The sequence below is a fragment of the Aotus nancymaae genome, unplaced genomic scaffold (assembly GCF_030222135.1).
Source record: "Aotus nancymaae isolate 86718 unplaced genomic scaffold, 86718_ANA_hifiasm-v0.15.2.pri h1tg000108l, whole genome shotgun sequence".
Lineage (NCBI taxonomy): Eukaryota > Metazoa > Chordata > Mammalia > Primates > Aotidae > Aotus > Aotus nancymaae.
The window spans coordinates 16984089-17007630 of NW_026988523.1; the positions used below are offsets into that span (position 1 = coordinate 16984089).

The window sequence follows — 23542 nt, forward strand, 5'->3', positions numbered from 1 at the left end:
TTGCTTATAAAAAGCATCTTTAGACAGGGGGACGGAGACAGCAAACCACCATGGCATGTGTGTACCTATGCAACAATCCTGCAAGATCTGCACATGTACCCCAGAACTTAAAGTACAATTTAAAAAAGCATGTTTAATAAGGCTGGATACAGTTTAAAAAAGGAAAAAGAAGAGAATAATAAATATTTTGGAACAATCAAACATTTGAAACATTTATGGGAAGGGTGTGAGATAATTAATGGAGACTGAAACAAATAAAAAAAAGAAAAACTAAAAAAAAAAATGGGAGGGAGTGTCTAAACTTTTCAGGTGTTTTTAAAAAACATGTTCCCACATCGCTCCTAAAATTTTGCTTGGATAAATCAAACTATTTCTTGTGAATCTGAGCAGTATTCTACATATCCACTCATGCTACTGGCCCCTTCTTCTTTACCCCGTCCCTGAATTGCAGCAGCTTTGCTGTTCAGATTCACTTTCACCATGAATCTTTTGAGGCCCGTAACTCAGCTTGCAATCATAGTCTGCACACTAAGATTTACAAACAGGGCAAGCATAGTTTTAAGAAAGGAAGCAGGCAGAAAAGCAGAGAATCACTTGAAGCATGAATTTGAAATAATATTTGTCCAAAATAACTGATCTCCTTTCACTTCTCATAAAAATTCAAATTATGCTTTGGGAATTAAGGAAGATTAGCTCTGAGGTCACTGGTCAGCCTCATGCTAGTGGAAATGCTCATGAGCTCATTCGATCTTGCCTGTAATCAGGGCTCTGTCACAGCAGGGTGTAACACTTTTGCTGAACCAAACAGAAACACTCTCAGGGTAGAGGTTGATAAGCCATCCAGCTCACTGTGCCTGCAGGTTGCTGGGAGAGAAGGTGCTCAGCTCAGGGCAGCAAGTGGGGCTCCTGTCATCTGACATATGGATCTGCCCGGTGTGACAAAGGTTATGGTGGGGACAGGATTTCCACTAGCCCTGGTAATTCACTGGTGGAGATGTTTTTGACCTTTCTTCACCATTCTCTGGAGGCACTTGAGAGATGAATCACTATTTTCTGCAGCGTTTAAGAGGAACCTAACATGCAAAACTCCATGGAAATTAGCAGGTCCAACAATTATTGAAAGTAATGGCAAAAACTGCAATTACTTTTGCACCAACCTAATAGATTCAGTGGGTAATTAATAGTCCACTAGCCAACCCTGCTTGATGGGATAAGTTCTTGTTTGGAACACATCTGCCCAAAGTGTGGTATGGGAAGAGTGAGCCAAGAGGAACCAAGACCAATGCCAGAATTTAAAATCAGTGGGTTGAAATTATGAAACCCAAGGGTCATAAGAATTGTCCCAATTCATCCTTTTGCAGAGATTGGTTAGAATTTTAGCTTAAGTGTGAAACGGGTTTGAAAATATAAAAATGTTATATATAAAGGCCAAAGAAAAATAATGTCCCATTTGGGTGGGCTTAGAGTTTCTTTAGTCTTTCCCACACAACGTTCCAAGAAATTTGGTTCTATTTTACAACTTAGGGAATTAAAGGAAATATGTCTGGGAAGAAAAAGAAGGGGTGGGAGTGGGTTCCAAGTAAGGGGGTGATATGGTTTGGCTGTGTCCCCATCTGAATCTCATCTTGAATTGTAGCTCCTATAATTCCCATGTGTTGTGGGAGGGACCTGGTGGGAGATAACTGAATCATGGGGCAGTTTCCCCCATACTGTTCTCATGGTAGTGAATAAGTCTCACTGGAGCTGATGATTTTAAAGGGGGTTTCCTTTTTCACTTGGCTCTTATTCTCTCTTGTCTGCTGCTACGTAAGACATGCCTTTCACCTTCTGCCATGATTGTGAGGCCTTAACAGCAATGTGGAAGTGTCAGTCCATTAAGCCCCTTTTTCTTTATATATTACCCAGTCTCGGGTATGTCTTTTTCAGCAGCATGAAAATGGACTAATATAGCAGGGGAATGGGGCTCAGGGAATAGCCACAGGGCAGCAGAGCCTCTGGGTGCTGAAGCTCAAGTGTGTCTCATCCCAACCACCATCTTCACCCTCCAACCTTCAGCCCCACCCAGCCCTGACTGAGAGTTGCCTCTCACCTCCCCAGAGCCCACTCTGGCATTCCCTACCATGGTCTGCCTCCACAAGCAGAGTCGGAAGCTTTTGGGCTCTTTTTGAGAAAGTAACTAATCTAATAAATCATAATAATGAAGGAATTCCCTAACTTCCTCCCCTCAGAATAGTATCCACTGAATTTTAACATAAGCAACCTAAGAATATCACTTTAGTTTTTTTTTTTTTTAATGGGGGGTGGTGGCTAGGGGAGTGTTTGCATACTTAACTGGTAGGACTTAGAGATTTAAAAATTCTATCACTCCTATAAGAAACTAAGCATGTCACTAGGTTGATCAAAACCAACAAACCCAGGATCACCTCTTAAAGGCCACACCACAGTGCTTCCTTTCAGATGCTGAGCTGTGAGGAAGGTGTGATGTCCAGAGAGACCACCCTCCTTCCTGAGGCAGGCCTCATGGTCTCACCAGGCTGCTGGCCCAGGCCCCGAGTGGCCATGGGCGAAAGAATCCACTCTAAAGGGGTCACATTCAGCAAAAGACAACTCTGGAGCATATGGACAAGGCCTAAACTATGTGGGCAGTTTTTTTTATTTTTAATTTTTCTTTTTGGTCTTGAAACTGTTCTGTGGGAATTATGAGCTGTTCTCTAGCCCATCTGGGTATTTTAAAAGCAAATAATAAATATACCACAGAGCTAGAGATATTTTACAGTTGCAAAGCCCTTTCCCTCATGATCTCATTTGATATATTTATATCGACAAGTAGAAAATATTTTGATGTTTTTACTGACATACAAATATTTTCACCTTAACAGTCTGACAGGCAAGTTATTCTGAGATAGTTGCTTTGCCTGGAAACTTGCCTAAAATAACCATGGCCACGAGGGCCTTCCACACTTGCTGTTTGAGTCATTACTACGAAGGTAATGGAACAAGGCTGGAAGTCTGAATGCAGGTCCCTAGGGTAGAGGGGTTCAGGACAGGATTATGATAAAGGTCTTAGCAGACAGGAAGAAAAAATGCAAATAAACCCAAAGCTTTAAACAAAAGATGTCATTTTCTCCAACTCGGTTACGCTATACCATATGCCACACCGTTTTCTTTAACCACTTAGTGGCTTCTTCGGGCCCCGGCCTCTTTTTTCTATGAGTCTTAGGGTAGACACTGCTTTACTGTTATGCTGCATGTCTTAGACTCTGTGGGGAACCTTAATCCTTACCTGGCCCCACACAGGAAGCTTTGGAAGCCATTTCCTTTCACCAGCTTCTCCAAGCTGGTTTAAATGCATTTCTGTAACAGACTAGCTTTGTGACTTCAGCTGACTGCTTTGAATGTTCTTTCTCTCACCTGGAGGGTGCTGGACAAATAATCCTGAAATGCCCCTCCAGCACTCACATTTTATGAGTCTGTTACTTTGCCAAAATACTTAAATTCTGGGAGGAGCAAAACCACTTTTTTTTTTTTCCTTTGAGACAAGGTCTCACTCTGTTTCCCAGTGCAGTGGCACAGTCACAGCTCACTACATCCTTGAACTCCTGGGCTCAGAGGATCTTACTGTCTTGGTGTCTTGGTTTCCCAAGTAGCCGAGACTATGTGCATATACCACCATGCCCAGCTGATTTTTACAAAACTTTTTGAAGAGATTGGGTCTTGCTATGTTGTCCAAGCTAATCTCGAACTCTCGGATTCAAGCAGTCCTCCCACCTTGGCCTTCCAAAGTGCTGAGATTACAGGTATGAGCCACCACAGGCAGCCCCTGTGAAACTTCTTACTGGGACACTTGATAACTCCAGTGATTTTTGATCTTTTTTCTGCTTTTTTTTGTTTTGTTTTGCTTTCCCACTTAAAATGTTTTTTATACTGCAAAATTAGGAGCTTACTATGACCACTGGCATGAATGCTTTACAATCTCCGTCTATATAGAGACACACATATGTGCCTTGCCTTCTGCATGCTTTCTCTGTGTGTCTTGCCTCACCAAGATGGCAAGGGATGAGTACTTTCTCTCTCTTCCAACTTATACCACTTAGCACATAATCAGCCTAAAGCCAAAAGCAGAAAGTAAGCAAAAGAAAACACAACAAACTCAAACTCAACTCCCAGAAAGGACTTATTAAATACCTATTTTCAATGACATCATGGAGTAATGTGAGTTCACATAAGTTTTCAAGTGAAAGAAAAAAATGAAGCAAGTGGCACGGTTGAACTCAGGGAGCTACTGATAAATAAATGTGTAACTTAGTATATTCCCATGGTTGGTGTTGGTCTTTCACTGGGTCAGAAGCAGAAGCCATCATTTCCTTTGCCATTTGTCCACTTAGCATATAATCCTGAAACTATCAGCTCCACAGGGCCAGGACCATTCTGGTCTTGTCCATCGCTGGATCACTAGCCCCCAGCACAGTGCCTGGCATAGAGTCAGTGCTCAGTAAATAGTAGTTGAGGCTGGGCACGGTGGCTCATGCCTGTAATCCCAGCACTTTGGGAGGCGAAGGTGGGCGGATCACCTGAGGTCAGGAGTTTGAGACCAGCCTGGCCAACATGGTGAAATCCTGCCTTTAAAAATTAGCCGGGCGTGGTGGCACGCACCTGTAATCCAGCTACTTGAGAGGCTGATGTAGGAGAATCGCTTGAACCTGGGAGGCAGAAGTTGCAGTGAGCCAAGATTGCGCCAGTGCACTCCAGCCCAGCAAGACTCAGTCTCAAAAAAATAGTAGTTGAATGAATGAAACTGGGCAAGTCACTTTGCTGTTATATGCTTCCCTCCGTTTTCTCATTTACAAAATTGAAATAATAGTAACTGCCCTACTCATCCCATAAGATTGGCAAGACAAACAGCATTAGGTTTTGAATGTTATCAAGTATCACAAAAAGGCATATGACTACTGGTCTATCTATTAACTACGTTGGCTTACATGGCAGGCCAGTTGGTGTCAAATGCTTCAGCTGGCCCTTCTGACACTTTTTGTTTTCCTTTATGGCATAAGTACAGTAACTATTTAGTTCTCTCAGAATTATGAACGGATGTGCTTCCCCAAAATATCAGAAACCAAGACTTGTTAAAAATTCTGGAAGTTACAAGTAAGTCTCAGGTTGGGAAATAAATGAGTTTAGAATCTGCCAAAAAGAAAAAAACGAAAGAGAAGATTCTAATGGTAAACACATGTTATCACATGGTGAAACTATAAAGAAGAGCTCCCTCATGGGTTTTCAGCATTAGATGTTTAATGGCCACACAGAGGCAAGGCACCATTTGGCATCCTCCAAATATTGTTCTCCAATAATAAATTACACTAGCTCCCAAAAGAGGTACCATGGGAGACGTGGAAAAAAGAAAAAAGAAAAAAGATAGCATTCTTTTTTGAGACAGAGTTTCGCTCTTGTTGCCCAGGCTGGAGTACAATGGCATGATCTCGGCTCACCGCAATCTCTGCCTCCCAGGTTTAAGCAGTTCTCCTGCCTCAGCCTCCTAAGTAGCTGGGATTATAGGCATGCACCCCCACGGCTGGCTAATTCTGTATTTTTTTAGTAGAGACAGAGTTTCTCCATGTTGGTCAGGCTGGTCTTGAGCTCCCAACCTCAAGTGATCTACCCGTCTTGGCCTCCCAAAGTGCTAGAGTTACAGGCATGAGCCACCACGCCCAGCCCAAAAGACAGCATTCTTAAATATCATGTTACTTTATGTAAATCTGCCCATATCCAGCCTCCTCCTCTTGGCTGAAGCAGCCATGTGACTGACGTCATCATGGAGGCCGGGATCAAATCATAAAGCATAATTTCCTTTGGAGATTTATAATACTGCCCCTGGGATCAAGCCCACCGAAGTGCTTAGGCCATGACTGGCATCTAATCAGGGTCATGAGAAGTTGTAATGTACCACAGGGGACAGAAAACTAGAAAAGGTAAATGAAACATATAGAAAACTGTCTAATGCTTTGAGTTTGTTTTTTTCATTACTTCATTTACATATAATTCAATAAAGACAGCTGTGTGCCAAATACTTCTCCAACTGCATCTCACTTGTCACAACGCTGCAAGGTAAACATTATTATTATTATTTTTTTTCCAGGGGAGTAATCTGAGACTAAAAGAGGTTAAATAAGTTGGCATGACTTAAGTTCAAGCTTCATGACCCTAACTAAAGCCCTGTCATACACTTTGCACTATTCCTCACTACTCACAGTTGATTCTGGTGTGGAAGCACAAGGTTATTTGAAAGAGTAATTCTTTTCATAGAAAACAGTGGAGGCAGCGCTTTCCACTGCAGCTGCCATGTTTTTGGCTGCCCTATGTCATACCCAGTCTGGTGGTCTTGGTGGTGGGTGCCCAGTAGTTTGCTGACCAATGCTTTCAGACATGAGAGAGATGGCCTTTGGAACCACAGCTTTCATACTTGTAACTTTTTTGTTTGATTGTTTAATAAAATGACCCGGACTTCCTACCACCTAAACACCCAAACATAGACAGAATCCAAAATGTTGAGCCCCATGTTACCTGGATTTCATCCCCAGTGATCATTTCCCAGGAGCCATAGTGACCCTTCTCCTGTCGAAAGAATTGCACAGCTTCTAAAAAGGCTTGGGCTTCAAATGTCATCTGCTTCATGTAATCTAAAGAAAAGATGAAGGGGCATTGAGCAAGGTAAAACACTCTACATTTCCCCGTAGCTCTTCAAGTGCAGTGGCTCAGAGACCTAGCATTATCTGAACATGAGAATCCATGGAATTATGAGACACAGAGAAAGTTAAGCAAGTACTGAATTCAAAGTTAATTCGCAAGTGAGGTATACATCACATTACTGGCTCATTGTCCTAGCTGATAAATTCTATCCGTTACTGAGCATGCTGATTAGGACTGGAAGCAGTCCCATCTCCCCTACCCTCTCTTGTACATGCTTCCCTAATCCACCCACAGGCAGTCAGTGACTTTACGCCACCAGCTGTGACACCTCACTCAGGCAGACTGTCCCTTAAAAGCACCTCTTGTGTTCAAAGTATATCCTTCCGGTTTCCCAACCAAAATTCCAATTTCTCTGTGACGTGATATCAGCTTTCAATACAATATGCATCAACACAACATGCAAATTTACACAAATGAAGATAATAATTGCTAAGGCTTACAAAGCAGGATAATGTTCATCTAATCACTTTACATATTTCATTGAACCCTCACAAAAACCCTTGAGAAGAGTAGTATTATCCTCATTTTACAGATGAAGAGACTGAGGCACAGAAAGATGAATTAATTGCCTAGCTCATATAGCTAATGAGTGGCAGAGCCCAGGTGGGAAAGGTGGTCTGACCTCAGAGCTTGCCTCTAGCCATGATACTATATTGTCTCACATACCAGTTTTATGGGTTCACCCTTCTAAACATATTGGATTTTAAATGGTGTCATATCTGAGAGGTACTATCCTACCACAAGGAATAACTATCTAATGGTGGAATTTCAGGTGTGGTAGAGGGATCTAGGGCTGAATGGCCTTCTCAGAGTTTCATAAGTCATGCTAGGCATGCAGCGGCTTCATTTCCAGCACCTAAAATTAGCTCTTGGGGGACACAATGATAACGGAACTATAGAAATCTTCGTGGAGAAATGAACTTTAGAAATAATCTAATCAAATAATAAATAATCAAGCCTTAGAAAGGGGAAACAAAATGGGCAAAGTGAAGCGAGTAAAAAGGCAAAGTGAAGCAAGTAAAAAAGCGAGTAAAAAAACAAAGTTCCCTGACTCTCCTCCTACAAGGCACAAAGCTCTCCTTCAGTAGCATATTTATAGGGCAACATTAGATTGATGATTTAGAGGTGAGGAGGAACCATCACAGCTTTAGACAGTGGGATTCTTCAGTAAAACACTAAATAGTTGATATGGTGGACTAAGCAGAACGAAAAGAGGATCAATCTGCTTTCAAAGGTGACAGTCAATTAATAGATGGTGGATGACTCTTTGGAGATTGGCTTACTAGATCATAAACCTCAGAAACTTGGAAAAGAGAAAACAATTCAAGGCTTAGCCTCTACAAGAGTTTAAGCAGAAGTATTCACAGTGAGGATATCATGAAGTCTATCAAAAGCTCCATTTTCAAAAATGCGGAACAGTGGCCAGGCATGGTGGTGGCTCATACCTGTAATTCCAACACTTTGGGAGGCTAAGGATTGAGGATTGCTTGAGGCTACGAATTCCAGGCAAGCCTGGGCAACATAGTGAGGCCATATGTCTACAAAAAGAATTAGCTGATCATGATGGCACACGCCTGTAGTCCCAGCCACTCAGGAGGCTGAGGCCGGAGGATCACTTGAACTCTGGAGTTTGAGGCTGGAGGGAACTATGATTGCACCATTGCACCCCATCCAGGGAAACAGAGTGAGACCCTGTCTCAAAAGAAAAAAAAGAATGTGGAATAGTAACTGACATTTCCAACATCAACATGGAGATTTGGTCAAAATCTAAATTAAATTTTGAAAAAAGAGCATGTTTCAAGAATCAAGTTTTTAAATTTAAGTATTTTTTGCTTGTTATTTTTCTTGACTTGGCAAGTGATTTAATGTTTAATCTTAGAGGTCTGGAAAACAAAAATTAAAGTCTTGCTATAAAATTGACAATACCATTGGTAGTAGTCTCCCCACAAGGGGATTGTGATATGGGGCTTAGTATACTAAGAGGGACTTCACCAACTGAGACGGAAACTGTAATTACTACATTGGGATTCAAGACTGGCTCATGTGCGCTTATTTTTAACAGCTGTTTTCATTTCCAACCTAAGAAAACAAAGAGATGGAAGGAAATACGGTACTGTATCTGGACGAAGTAAGTATGGCCAGATCTGCAAGCCAGGGAATGAAGTTTTAAATTATTCACATCCTTATAAGAAGCAGAAATTTACATATTTCCTCCTCTACTGACCTCAGTAACTGCAGGAGGTGCTTAAAATCTTGTCCATTACTTTCTGTATCTATATCAAAGCAAACAATGACACTCCCACTGATGGTTGTATTTTCAAAGATCTTTGGAAAAAAGAAGAAATGGGATTTGGAGATGTGGATGTCAGACAGAAGTCAAAGAAGGAACCGGAAGGAGAGCTCGAATGTAATAGTGATGGAAGTGAGGCACCTTAATACAGAAGAAAATAGAAGTATTAGTAATCAAATAGGCCACAAAAGAAATTATAGTCATTGAACAATGAAGCCTCAGAGAATGAGGGCCTGGATCTAAATTCTGGACTCTACCATTCAGACAGACTTAAACTAGATTTTAACTACCTCTTTTCTATAGAGGAAAAAAGATCTAATCTACTGATTCATCATTGTATTTTCAGCTAATAAAGTATTAAATAAATTAATATACGTAAAACTTTTAGAATAAATCTGCTACATCGTAAGTTGCTTTATATACATTTGTTCTTAAGATTATAAGCACAGGTCAATAGCAACTGACAGATCATTAAGCAAATAAACGACAAAGGTTTGCTTTGTAAGAGACAACACTGTACTGCAATGGTAATACGACCTCCCTTCCTTCTAAGTTATTTGCAAAGGCATTGCTGAACTCAGTCAGAAGTACAGGTGTTCGAGAGAAACCAGATTAGCTGTTATTTGATGAACTTCCTGACAAAGATCTCACGGGAACAAATTCCAGGTTCACAATCACCTACTCTTCTGCCAACAAGCAAATTGAGAGTTTCTTTTCGTGGCCCTCAGAATCAACAGTGGTTTTTGGCTTTTAAGCCACCTCCTGGCAAGCCAACTTAGAAAAAAATGGCAGGTGTCAGCCCAGACTCTACTCTTCCAGCATCCTGTAATTATGAGAAGGCCTGAGAGACAGATGTGCCAGGGAGCAACTCAGACATCACTACATTCAGCTCCCTCATTTAATGGATGAGGAAACTGGAACAAGAAATGGTTAATTTCCTAGCTGAAGGTCACACAGCTGGTCAGTATCAGAGCCAAAAGTTGAAAAAGTGGCTCTGGCATGTCATAAGCGGCCTTGGCATTCATGCTAACTTAAATAACAGACTATGAGAGTTGGAACTGATCTTAAAGGTCACCAACCCCAAGCTCTCGTTCAATGCTGGGATCCTTCAGAATCCCAGACAGACACAAGTTTGGCCCCGGCTTAATTATTTCCAGTGACAGGAAGGTCACAATTTAATGAAAATAGTTCTTTCCGTCACTGAACTGCTCCAAATTTTCCTTCTATTGAGCCAAAATCTGTTTTTATGGACTCTCTCTCTCGATAATCTCATTTCTCCCTTTCAGAGCAAAAGAGACAAGTTTACTCTTCTTCATATGGTAACCCGAAAAAAAACAGTAATCAGCTGAATATCCTTATTCCTCTTCAACTGTTCTTCAAACAACGTATCTTTTGAATCTTTTTAATTTGACTTTCCCTTTTCCTTCTTTCCTTCAGTGATCCATTCAAATTTATCTATATCTTCCTTAAATTTGGCCCCTACAACTGAATACAATAGACTGGGTATTGTCTGACTGGTGCAAATTATACCAAGTTGAAGGAGACTTTTTTTTCTGATCTCTAACCTCCTTTTTAATACAACCACATCATACTGTTGACTCCTGTCTTTCTTGAGTTATAAATCCTTATACCTTTTTCATATAAAACTCTTGCCAATATAAGCCTCTCCTAGCCTGTATTTCTGCTTTTGACGTTGAAGGACAGATTTTTAACTGCTGCTTTTGACGTTGAAGGACAGATTTTTAACTGCTGCTTTTGACATTGAAGGACAGATTTTTAACTTTATCCCTATTAAATTACAACTGACTGCGATCAGCCCAGTGCTCCAAACCTGCTGAAATCATTTAAAAACTGTGATTCTGTCCCCCGACTCTTGTATACTACAGTATCATTCGAAAATCTGGTAAGTTTGCCTCCTAGGCTTCTTGCCAACTCATAGATTTAAAAACATTCACCGGATCAGGATGAGGAAAGAGCCCTGGGAAATGGTAAGCATTTGGGGGGGGTATGGGGGAGGCACATTTTGGCCATTCATCCAACAATCACATCCTCAGGACCAAGAACTGTCTAGGAATGCACTATTCTCTTTACTCTCTCCCTACTTCCTCATTCGTGCGGCTGCATGGAAAACTCATATTTGGTAGACGTGATTAAGGATTCTGCAAAGAAAGGAAAATTTCTCCAGGCCTCTTGGGGACAGTTATTCATCGGGCCAGCCAGAGAGAAGCTGCTTTTGTTTTTTTCCACTTATACAGATTTATAACACATCTGAATCAACTGAAACACCAAAGCTCCAAGGCCTGTAGAGTCATTCTAGATTCTGACTCTGGCTGTGGTGTTGGGACCCCCTGACTCAGGCTGGGTTTGGAAGCTGCCCTTTTATTTTATTTTATCAGTAAACTGTGCCAAGCCCTGTTAGCTGATCTGCTGGGTGATTTGTGAAAGGTGTGAAACAGCATTACTCACTATGCTGCTACAGGGCTCATCTCACTGAGTTACACTTCTAAACTGTCTTTTGCTTCAGGTCAGATGTCACCTTTCCTATGAGAGATGCAGTGAGGCTGTGTGCCCTAGTTTCCTTCTAGAACAAAGAAGGGGCACAGGGGAAGGTAATCAACATTTATTGAGTCCCTACCATGGAGCATGGACCATGCGAGATGCTTACACACACAGTCTTTTTTTTTTTTTTTTTTTTTTTTTGAGACAGAGTTTCGCTGTTGTTACCCAGACTGGAGTGCAACGGTGCAATCTTGGCTCACTGCAACCTCCGCCTCCTGGGTTCAAGCAATTCTCCTGCCTCAGCCTCCCAAGTAGCTGGGACTACAGGCGCGCACCACCATGCCCAGCTAATTTTTGTATTTTTAGTAGAGACAGGGTTTCACCTTGTTGACCAGGATGGTCTTGATCTCTCGACCTCGTGATCCACCTGCCTCGGCCTCCCAAAGTGCTGGGATTATAGGCGTGAGCCACCGCTCCCGGCCCCACACACAGTCTTATATAATTCTTCTAACAATCCCATCCGGGAGGAATTAATATCCCCACTTTACAGAAGACAAAGAAATGGAGTTTGGGGAAGCCTAAATAGTTTCTTTAAGCTAGCATGTGGTCAAGCAATGGCCACTTACCGCTAAGTCCTGTTATAACACTTTAGGATGTAATTTCAAAAAAACTTTTTGAGATAATTTTAGATTATCTCTAGATCTCAAATTTGGGATTATCTCAAATTATTAGCTCTTATTTCTCATGCTGTTATAAGAAATAACATAGACATATCCTATATATACCCTTCACTCAGGTTTCCCAAAAGGGAGCATCTTGCAACCCTATAGTACAACACACTATAACCATGAAATTGACATTGTTGCAGTCCAACATTTTTATTCAGATTTCACTAGTTTTATATGTACTCCTGTGTGTGTATACGTGTGTGCCATCCCATTTAATTCTTTTTTCACTCTTGTTGCCCAGGCTAGAGCGCAATAGCGCGATCTCAGCTCACTGCAACCTCCATCTTCTGGGTTCAAGCAATTGTCCTGCCTGAGCCTCCTGAGTAGCTGAGATTACAGGTGCTCACCACCACACCCAGCTAATTTTTGTATTTTTTAGTAGAGATAGGGTTTCGCCATGTTGGCCAGGACAGTCTCGAACTCCTGACCTCAGGTGATCCACCGCCTCAGCCTCCCAAAGTGTTGGGATTACAGGCATGAGCCATTGAGCTCGGCCTAATTTTAAAGTTATTTTAAAAGAGACTTTCCTTCTCAAAGTTGAAAATAATATAATTCTAGAGTTTGATCATAAATTAGAGATCACTTAGTCCAAATCCTTCACTTTACAAATGACTGAGGGCCAGAGGGAGTGTGACATGGCATTACTAAAAATAAAAAAAACAGAACTCCTTCCCTGGAATTAACAATGAATGATACTCATTTTAATGAAATGGTAATAAAAGTTTTTATTTTGCTTAAAAACATATTTATACATGACCAACTTAAGCAAAGGCTTATCACCATATTATAAATGATAACTCTTATGGGAACCAGTCCCATTACTTAGAAGAAATTGGTAAGTTATCAGAGCCCCCTCAATGATATTTTACAAACTATAATACTAAAATATTAATCTATGACCAAATTATATCTGTGTTAGTGGACACAGACCTACCAGAAGGAGAGAAGGGATGCGTCAAGAAGAAATGTACACCCCATGGAGATCCACGCACCCAAGGATGAGTTACAATCATGTTGCTCTAGTTGAAAGTATAAAAATACGAGAACTCACTCTGAGAATATAAAACACTTCTCAAACAAATGGAAGAAAGGTATTTCTAGTAATGACATTGTTCTGAGATACATTTTTGGCCACAGAGAAAAATACTGCATATCTTGTCCAGCTAAAAGCAGTCCATCTCTTGAATCCTTGACTTGTCAAAAAATATTAAAAGACTATTTGTCAACAGTGAAAAGGAAGTGGTGACTACTAGAACAAGGGAAGACAGACTAACCTCATTTCCTTTAGATAAACATACTAGATTGGTAGATTAGAAGGCTGTCGTACCTAGGCAACTATTAACATCTTGCATGATTTTGATTGGCACAGTAAAGAAATTTAGATTGGCTGATGATGCAAATAGACACAATCAAATAGTTAAAAACCACCTAAATGATGGGTGCTGGGTAAAAGGGCTGAGGTTACTGACATCCTAGAGGGAAATCTCCAGAGCACTGCCTTAAAACATGTTCAATTATTTAGAAAAAGAGAGAGAGAGAGAATTATAGTTATTAAATTTTATTTACCAACTACATATGAGGCACTGAGTTAGGCTTTGAGGATACAAAGCTGAAAAACAATATGCTTTTAACTTCAAGTTCCTCGTAGTCTAGTGGATGACAGAATTAGGATCCAAAATGAAGTACAATATGGATAAATGAATCTAGCACTTAAGCCCAAAAACACATCCACAGAAGTAAACAATATGTGCCTGATACATAGTAGGCATACAATAAAGATTGGTAAATAGATTGAATGAATAAAGGTACCAAGTTTGAAGAAAAAAAAAACCCTGGGGTTTCATTCAGCTGCAAGCTCAGTGCAAGTCAGTCAGGGATGTGATACAATTGTCCACAAAGCATGTAAGGTTGAGCCTCAGAAATGTGAAATATAACAGGGACAAGAATGGTCACAGATGTATTCTGAGATATGCTCCTCTGAGCCCATCATTCCATGGCTCTAGCTCATGCTGGACATAAGAATATTTTACAAACATTTTTTAAAATAAAGAAAAAAGTGGAGTACTTTTGAAGGAGACCAAGTGAATGAGGAATCTCATAGTCTTGGAAAGAAAAAAATTAGAAGGAATAGATCTTTATCTACATGAAGATCTTCAATGGAACAGAAGACTGGATTAGTTTTATGGAGATTCAGATACTAGAGCCAGGGTTGTGTCATCTACAGTATGGCAGATTTTGACTCAACATAAAGAGTAAACTTCTAACATATGGACTTATATTAAAGTCAAATAGGCTCCAACGGGATATCAAATGTTCCCCTGGAAAGGAAGTACTCCATCTGGGCTGAGCTACTTTGTAGGTGTACAGATTTGCTCAAATCTCTATTACATAGTCTCATGGCATCATGTGCCTCCCCATCACTGCACTTACAGCAGTTATAATATTACAGCTATTAGTGTAATCATGTGAGATATGTCTTTCCCCTAGACTGTAAACTCCAAGAGGATAGGGTGCTGCCATTTGTATTCACCCCTGCATACCTACTCCCTAGTACACAGCACTTATTAAATGTTCAAAGAAGGAAAGAAAAAAGGGAATGCAGGAGGAAAAGAAAGAGATTAAAACACTAGAGGAGGGGGCTGGATTAAATCTCCTCTAACGTTCCTTTTAATTCGAAATTTCATGGTTACAAACAAACCCAGGTTGCAAATGATTCACATTGTCTTAATGACTCCCTTCCTTCCTGTTGTAAAGAGATACTGAAGGGAATCGATGTCCTCTACCCCAGTGCTTCTCAGATTTTGGTGAGCATCAAAATCACCTAGCAGAATCACCTAAAACAGATAGCTGGACCCCAGTCCCAGACTTTCTGATTCAAAAGGTATGGGGCAGGGCCCATGAACTTGAATTTCTAAGACGCTCCCAGGTAATGCTGATAGTGCAGGTCTGGGAACACACTTTGAAAACCACTCCTCTACCCAGCATTGGAGAGTGGTTCTCAAACATCAGAATCACTTGTGGAGAGGCTGGGCATGGTGGCTCACACCTGTAATCCCAGCACTTTGGGAGGCTGAGGAAGGTGTATCATGAGATGAAGAGATCGAGACCATCCTGGCTAACATGGTGAAACCCCGTCCCTACTAAAAATACAAAAATTAGCCGGGTGTGGTGGTGTGTGCCTGCAATCCCAGCTACTCAGGAGGCTGAGGCAAGAGAATCACTTGAATTGGGGAGGTGGAGGCTGCAGTGAGCTGAGATCGTGCCATTGCACTCCAGCCTGGGCAACAAGAGCAAAACTCTGTCTCAAAAAATTTAAAAAAAAAATCAATTCTTGGATTTGCCATAGAGATTCTGATTCAGCAGGCATGGAATTGGATCCAGGAATCTGTATTTAAACAAGCTCTTCAGGTAATTCTGTTGCAGGTGATTTACAAATCACATTTGAGAAAAAAAAAGTAACATGGAAGAAAAGGAGAAAGTAGAAGACCATGGCTCTTGAATGCTTAGGGTCTTGATGACCTTGTTCCCTCCTTAGCAGGTTACAAAAGGTCTACTCTGGCAACTGATCACCCCCTTAACACAAATGAACCCTTGTATTTAGTCAAAGTGGTGGTTAAAAATAGTGCCACAATGAAGCTTTATCAAAAAAAATACGTGGATAAGGAATCAACACTTCAGGTGGGTTCATGAGGACACCATTCCAAATAACTAAAACTCTACCCATGGTGGGACCCCACTTCCTCCCTTTGGAAACAGTCATCATTGTCTGGATGTAAATCCCAGATGTAATCTTGATTGATCTTTTTCTCTTTTCTGGTACTCAATGGATATGTGGAGTATAGCTTGCGTGTGATAGCCTTCTTTTCTCTAGCATGAACGATCTGTTTCTTTACTTTTTTTTTTTTTTGTCAAAGCCTCACAGATACGAAAATGACTCACACTCTAGTCTCTTCTAAAAAGTATGGATGATGGCCGGGCATGGTGGCTCATGCCTGTAATCCGTGCACTTTGGGAGGCTTAGGTGGGTGGATCACCTGAGGTCAGGAGTTCGAAATCAGCCTGGCCAACACGGTAAAAGCCCCTCTCTACTAAAAATACAAAAAGTTAGCTGGGCGTGGTGGTACATGCCTATAATCCCAGCTACTCAGGAGGCTGAGGTAGGAGATGCTTGAACCTGGTAGGCGGAAGTTGCAGTGAGCTGAGATCATGCCATTGCACTCTAACCTGGGCAACAAGAGTGAAACTGCATCTTGAAAAAAAAAAAAGTATTGATGGTGTCATCAGTCCCCCTCTCCAAAAAAACGAAAGAATATTTGCTTCTTTCCAAATACCATCAAAATACTCTGTGCCTTGAAGTTGTGATTCATTGAAAATGCTTTCTGTACACCTGAAAGAGTTAATCTATCATCCATGTGCCACAGCTACCCAAACAAAGTCAGGTCAAGAGAACAATGATGCAATTATTTCCTATCTTCCCCGGACAAATCTATATAGCTTTATATGGGAAGATTTGTATTCTAAGACAGTCAGTGCAAAACTATCTCCCAATCCCTTGATAATTATTTGTGGAGATGCTGCTGAAATGATCTCAGGAGAAAAAAATTACACCCCAAAACCTAGGCAAAACAAATGAAAACCATCTAATTCCCCCTTTAAAAATGTGAATTTGAAAAAGTACCCACCATATAATGTTTTACAGGCAGCTGTGGCCATCACACACCCAGGCTCTCTTTCAGCTCAGACCACAGAAACTGGGTCATGTGCCTCTCAGTGACATTGTGGGCAGCTGCATGGCTTACTCTCTGCAGGCAAAAGTCTACCACACAACTTGGATGCGATTTAAAGCAAGCTGGAGTGTTCAAACAATAGGAATAATACTTCTTTAGTCACGACTTGTCCTGCATTTTTGATGACACTTTCTCTTATTTCTGGAAACGGCTGTTGACAAATGGTCTTGGTATAATTTGTCAGTGTGGCACACAAAATATTAGGGACATTCTTCCTGCCTAATTCTATGGATTGCCTTCATCTTGTGAAATCAGAACACCTGTCTTACCAGCATCCGTGAGCACACGCTTTCTACAAGTAAAGGCAGACAGTAAAATAACCTGGCCAGCTTACACGAGAGAACAAATCACTGGCATTAATTGGCATCACTCATCATATCCTACCCTAAAATACCCACAGAGTGTAGCACCATCTGATGATGCTTTCCGGGGATATTCTACTCAACATCATTACCGATGATTAATAATAGCATCTCCCCTGAACTTGTCAGAGGCTTTTACAGTCTACAACATTTCATTTGATTTTCATTGCAATCTCATGAGACAGGTAAGACAGATGTCATCATTTCTGGTAGAAAATGGAAAAAACTGAAATCGAAGAAGTTTATGTCATTGCCCAAGGATAACTCATTTTATCAGGTCAGAAAATAAGAATAAAAATAGGCACAATATAAATTTCTAGTCCCATATAGATTTAGCTTCAAAAAAGAACCAACTTAACTTAAAACTTTTAACTGCTGCAGTTTACCCTTGTCTAGGACAATACATCTCAGGTTCCTTATTTGTAACCTTTTTCCAAAGACCTAAGAAATTAAACTGACCCATGCTCCATTCTCTTCCTAAGAAGGAGGGATGGCAACCACAGACTCTGGCAAACCCATTAGCCTGCCCTGATCAGAAAAGTGAGAACACTAGCTAATTTCATGGCCCACTCCTTAGACTTGGAGCGGCAGTATTCAATTTAGTCCTCTTAGAGACCAGATTATCTTTTTTTAATGAGAATTTCAATAGTCATGTACCAATAAAGATAATGTCTACATTCCTGACCTATTACAAGAAGCAGCAGTACTGCCAACAGAGTTCCCTTTAATTTCTGGGTTTTCTGAGCCCACAATGTGTACCAATTCTGCATAATTGTTTTAAGCCAAAAGACACAAGGAAAGCATTTTGCCTTTGGGGTGGCCAAAGGCCTGGGACGCTGTGCATCATCAGCATGAGCTGTCTCACTACAGGATCCATTTACACTTAGGGTAAATAGGTGATTTTATTGTGAAAACTCTAAGCATTACAATTATTTTCAGTAAAGTTCAAGGAGCATCTTGTTTAATAACTCAGCTAACAACAAGTTTAAACAAAATAAGATGGGATTACAAAACAGAATATTACACAGTCACTAAAATAATATTTTTTTATTTTCTAGAAATTAAAATAATTATGATGACAGTATGGAAAAGTAGTTTAGGGATAACTTTAATTGCAAAAAAACAGATTACCTGCCAACTATGGTGGCTCATGCCTATAATGTTCATACTTTGGGAGGCCAAGGAGGGAGGATTGCTTGAGGCTAGGAGTTCAAGACTAGCCTGGGCAACATAGTGAGACCCCATCTCTACAAAAATTTTAAAAAGAAGTAGATTATAAAATTACACATATATCCTATTAAGTAATGCAAAATATGAGCAAGGATCAAAAGAGAATGCATAAGAAATGATAGGTGAGTTATGAGGGATTTGAACTTGAGTCTCAAAGCTTATGAAATGTTATAATATTATTTATCCTTAGGAAGATACAGGCTAATCTAATGACTTTCTGTTTTTCTGTTTTTTTTTTTTTTCACTAATCTTCTTAGGACCACGGTTGATATTTGCCTTTCCAGAGTCAAAACTGTCATGTGCCTCTTAGGATCTCAGAGAGCTCTTATGAGCACTGGCAGCTGCCAAAGCCCAGCATGTACCATAGGGTCCAGTCCACACAGGGTGTCCAGTCCACACAGGGGGTCCAGTCCACGCATGGGGTCCAATCCACACAGGGGGTCCAGTCCACACAGGGGGTCCAGTCCACACATGGGGTCCAGTCCACACAGGGGGTCCAATCCACACAGGGGGTCCAGTCCACACAGGGGGTCCAGTTCACGCATGGGGTCCAATCCACACAGGGGGTCCAATCCACACAGGGGGTCCAATCCACACAGGGGGTCCAATCCAAGGTGTTTGTAAAGAACTTTAGTGAGCGGAGACTCACACCGAAGTGAGCCTTTCTGTCCCTTAGGATGGGCCGAGCTCCTGCCCAGCTCCTGACTCAGTCCACCAAGCAGTCTCCAGTGTGATATCAACTGAAAAGGTCATTCTTTTTTCTCCTGAAAGATATCGTTTGGTGTGGTTTACTCAGAAGAGGTCTCCACTGCCTCCTTCAAATGTTCTTCTTTTCAGGAATGGAGGGAAAATCCTTACAGCCTTGAACACTTCTTGAGGCTTGTCACAAATGTCCTTGGAAAGTAATATTACCATCCACTGCTTGCCACCAAAACTGGGCATGATCGGGAGACAACACTAGTGTGCATGTGTCATAGGTGATGTCATCCATGACACACCCGGATGGACTTGTGTCCCACTGCACTAGAATGTCCTTGTGGACAAGGACTGTCATATTTATCACTGTATCTTCAGCCCCAGCACAGTGTCCAGTGAGAATCAAATGGGCACTATTTCCACTTCTACCTTGTCTCCTGTATGACTCAAGGTGAGTTACTTTGCTTCTCTGGGCCTAATCTCTCATTTCAAGCAAAAGGCTGACCATCATGTCTGCTTTCTCAGCTATGAAACAATGTAATTCCATGATCAACTGAAAGTACAGTTAGTTGTATTCACATTTGGTTGGTGCTTTCCACGACAGTACTTCAACTTAGGGTCACAAAGGTCCATCTTCAAGGCCACCTTCTCCTTTTCTTCTCACTAAACCTCTCTCTCTCTCTCTCTCTCTCTCTCTCTCTCTGTGTGTGTGTGTGTGTGTGTGTGTGTGTGTGTGTGTGTCTTTCTCTCTCATCTTTCTCTGGGCTGCAGAAAGTCATCAACATAGCTAATGGCATGTGTCTTTCATTATATTTCTATTGGACAGCACTTGTCTAGGGTCTCTTTACTCTCCTCATTTCCCCTTCTACTCCCCTGAATAACAGTTCATTTTGTGGCTATTCCCATTGGGATATCTAATTAATTAACCTACTAAAATAGTGAACATATTCAAATTTGCCATTTCATGGTCAATGACAAGATTAGCAAAACTATGAAATATTACATCATGAATTCAGACAATCACATGGGCTTGGCCTCTAAAATATCTTTCTTTTTCTTTGAAAAAGTAGGTTCCTTCCCAAACACCTTAATTTACCATTTAACAAAAGCATTGTGGTTTACAAAATCATCCAGTTATCCAGAAAAGCCACCTTATTAGTTTGGGTGTTTATTTGAGTATAAACTATAAGGTCATTAAGTGATTCTATCTCAACCAGAAATTTTTCTTTCATAAAATGCTTCAGAACAAAATTAATTATACCCTTTGTATAAATCAAGACTATACAATGGAATACAGGTCAGTTCTTGACTATCCTTGTTAACTACTAATAAAGTGATGACAATCATTCTTAAAACTTCATATTTGCTTCTGTACTGATGTTAATGAAGCCTAATTTGCATTTACATTTGAATTCAAATGAGTCTGATGTTCCAATGATTCATTCTATTTTAAACAAAAAGCAAATATGCCCCAGCACTTTGGGAGGCCGAGGCGGGTGGATCCCGAGGTCAAGAGATCGAGACCATCCTGGTCAACATGGTGAAACCCCGTCTCTACTAATACAAAAAATTAGCTGGGCACGGTGGCGCGTGCCTGTAATCCCAGCTACTCAGGAGGCTGAGGCAGGAGAATTGCCTGAACCCAGGAGGCGGAGGTTGCGGTGAGCCGAGATCGCGCCATTGCACTCCAGCCTGGGTAACAAGAGCGAAACTCCGTCTCAAAAAAAAAAAAAAAAAAAAAGCAAATATGCCTTTTGAGAACTAACTTGTGCCCAGCTATTCTTTGTTCCTTACTTCCAGTGAGAGTAGATGGCATCTCAGACCAACTGGCTGAAAATGCTCACTTTTCTTTCTTCCCTTCCCATGCTTCCTCCCATTGAATCTTCTCCCACCCTCAACACACACATACATACCTGTGCACACACACACATACATATGTGCATACACACAAACACACACATCTTTCTCTGTGCTGCAGAAAGTAATCAATACTTTGTCTTAAAGGCCTCTCCCAAGGTAAAAGAAGAGGACATGGGAAGTCTCTTTGCCTTCCCATTAAGACTCTAGACGGGTGCTATCCAAAAGAAATATAATGAAATATATTTCATAGAATGAGATATAATGAAAGCCATGTATGCAATTTTAAGTTTTATAGTAGTCACATCAAAAAAATAAAGACAGATTAATGATAACGTTTTATTTAACTCCAAATATCTGAAATATGTAATCAATATAAAAATTATTGAGATTTTTACATTCCTTTTTTAGTACTAAGTCTTTGAAATCTGCTGTGCCTTTTACACCTACAGCACATCTGAGTTCAAATTCGGGACATTTTAAGTGATTATTAACCACATGGGGCTACAGCTGCCATATTGGACAGTACACCCTAGATGCTTGTGGTTTAAGAGTATGTTGTTTATTTGAATGGGGACAGAGGAGGAGGCAATGACAGAGAGCATGCCACTGCACATCTGATCATGTTCAAACAGCCTCATTACAAAGGGATCCGTTTTATATCAATAAAGAAGAAAGACACTTGATTTTTTCTATAATTCATCATTACACACATAGCACAGCTTATCTAATAGAACAATCCCAGGATCAGAATAATACACAAAATTAAGGAATAAAATAACCTGTAACACGTCCCTATGTGGATTAAGGTTAGTTCAAGTTCAAGACCCTCGACAGTGATATCTCACTCATAGACCCTACCTCATTGGCAGTGAGGAATCCTGGTGGCTTTAACTTTGAGGGTTCTCTAACAATGCCATATGGTAATATTCCTGCTCAGTTTGGTACAAAACTGCTAACCAGCAACAGATAGATGAGATCATTTCCAAACAGGATACAGCCTTACAACAATCCGCTATATTTATAGTAACAGATTGTTCACCCTGCTCCTACTCTCCACAAAAAAGAACAGCTAAAATGCTTGATAGATTTGGATGCCCCCTGTTTCTATTGTAGACAATCTCAGTAGTGGGTACAGACTTGGATCACATATTGTAATTAACTCATTCCATGGAACTGTTTGAAAAAACTGATGATCTAATTCCCTTACAGTAAAATAGAAAAAAAGAGGAAATAAAAACAAAACCTCTTGTGTCAGAAATGTCAAAGCTTTTGCAGCAATGTGTGTGTGTGTGTGTGTGTGTGTGTATGTGTCTGTGCATGTACGGAGGCCCATACACACATGCACACATTTCCTGTGATGGTGTGTTAATAAGAAGTAAATCCCTCTTGTGCATTCACAGTTCCTAATTGCATTTTGTGTTTATGGAAGGCATAACGGAATCATAGAACTAGAATGGACTTTTAATGTCCAATCCATTTCCCTATTAATGGGGCAATATTTAGTTATTAGACAACTAGTGACTAGTTACTAGTTAGTAAAAAAGTTGTAACTAGTTACAACTAGTGACCAGTTACTAGTTAGTTGTAACTAGTTACAGCTAGTGACTAGTTGCTAGTTACTTGTGACTAGTTACTACTAGTGACAAGTTACTGGTTAACTGTGACTAATTACTAGTGACTACTAAAGTTGTAGTTACTAGTGACCAGTTGCTAGTTAGTTCTGACTACTTATAACTAGTGACCAGTTACTAGTTGTTAAATAGCTGTAACTAGTCATGTCTAGTGACTAGTTATTAAATAATTGTGATTGGTCACTAGTGGCCAGTTACTGGTTAGTTGTGACTAGTTATTTGTGACTAGTAAAGTTGGAACTAGTTACTACCAGTGACCAGTTGCTAGTTGTTACTAGTAACTGATCACTAGTTATAAGTAGTAACAACTAGTAAGTGGTCACTAGTTGTAACTACAAATATATAACCAGTCACTAATTAATAACTGGTAAAATATTGAGCCTACATGCCATCTGGAGAAAAATGACCCAGCTTTCATTTTTTAAAATGGCAATCTTATTCATAAGGATCTATTTTTGATCAGCATTTTCTCCCCAATGCTTATTGTAGTACCTAACATATAGTAAGGACTCTAAAAAATCTTTATTTAATGAAAAATTCATTCTGGCAAACTTTGAAAAATTTGGCCATGGACATTTAGAAAGAAAGCAACAAAGATGGCACATTCAAAACACGGAAACAATTTTTAAGCTGAAAAAAGGTGATAACTAATTGATGCAGAAATGAGAAAAATCATAATTCCAATCAAATAATTCCTCCTTTCACCTAATCATTG

At 40.4% G+C, this 23542-nt stretch overlaps 1 protein-coding gene across 1 annotated transcript in view; it reads right to left on the bottom strand.

Annotated features, from left to right (window-relative positions):
• The window catches only part of NIBAN1 (niban apoptosis regulator 1), a 166423-nt gene that overhangs the window by 30149 nt on the left and 112732 nt on the right, over positions 1-23542 (bottom strand). Inside the window, exon 6 of the mRNA XM_012444626.2 lies at positions 6559-6674. Within this exon, the coding sequence (XP_012300049.2) occupies positions 6559-6674 (116 nt within the window). The remainder of the gene's footprint in view (positions 1-6558; positions 6675-23542) is intronic.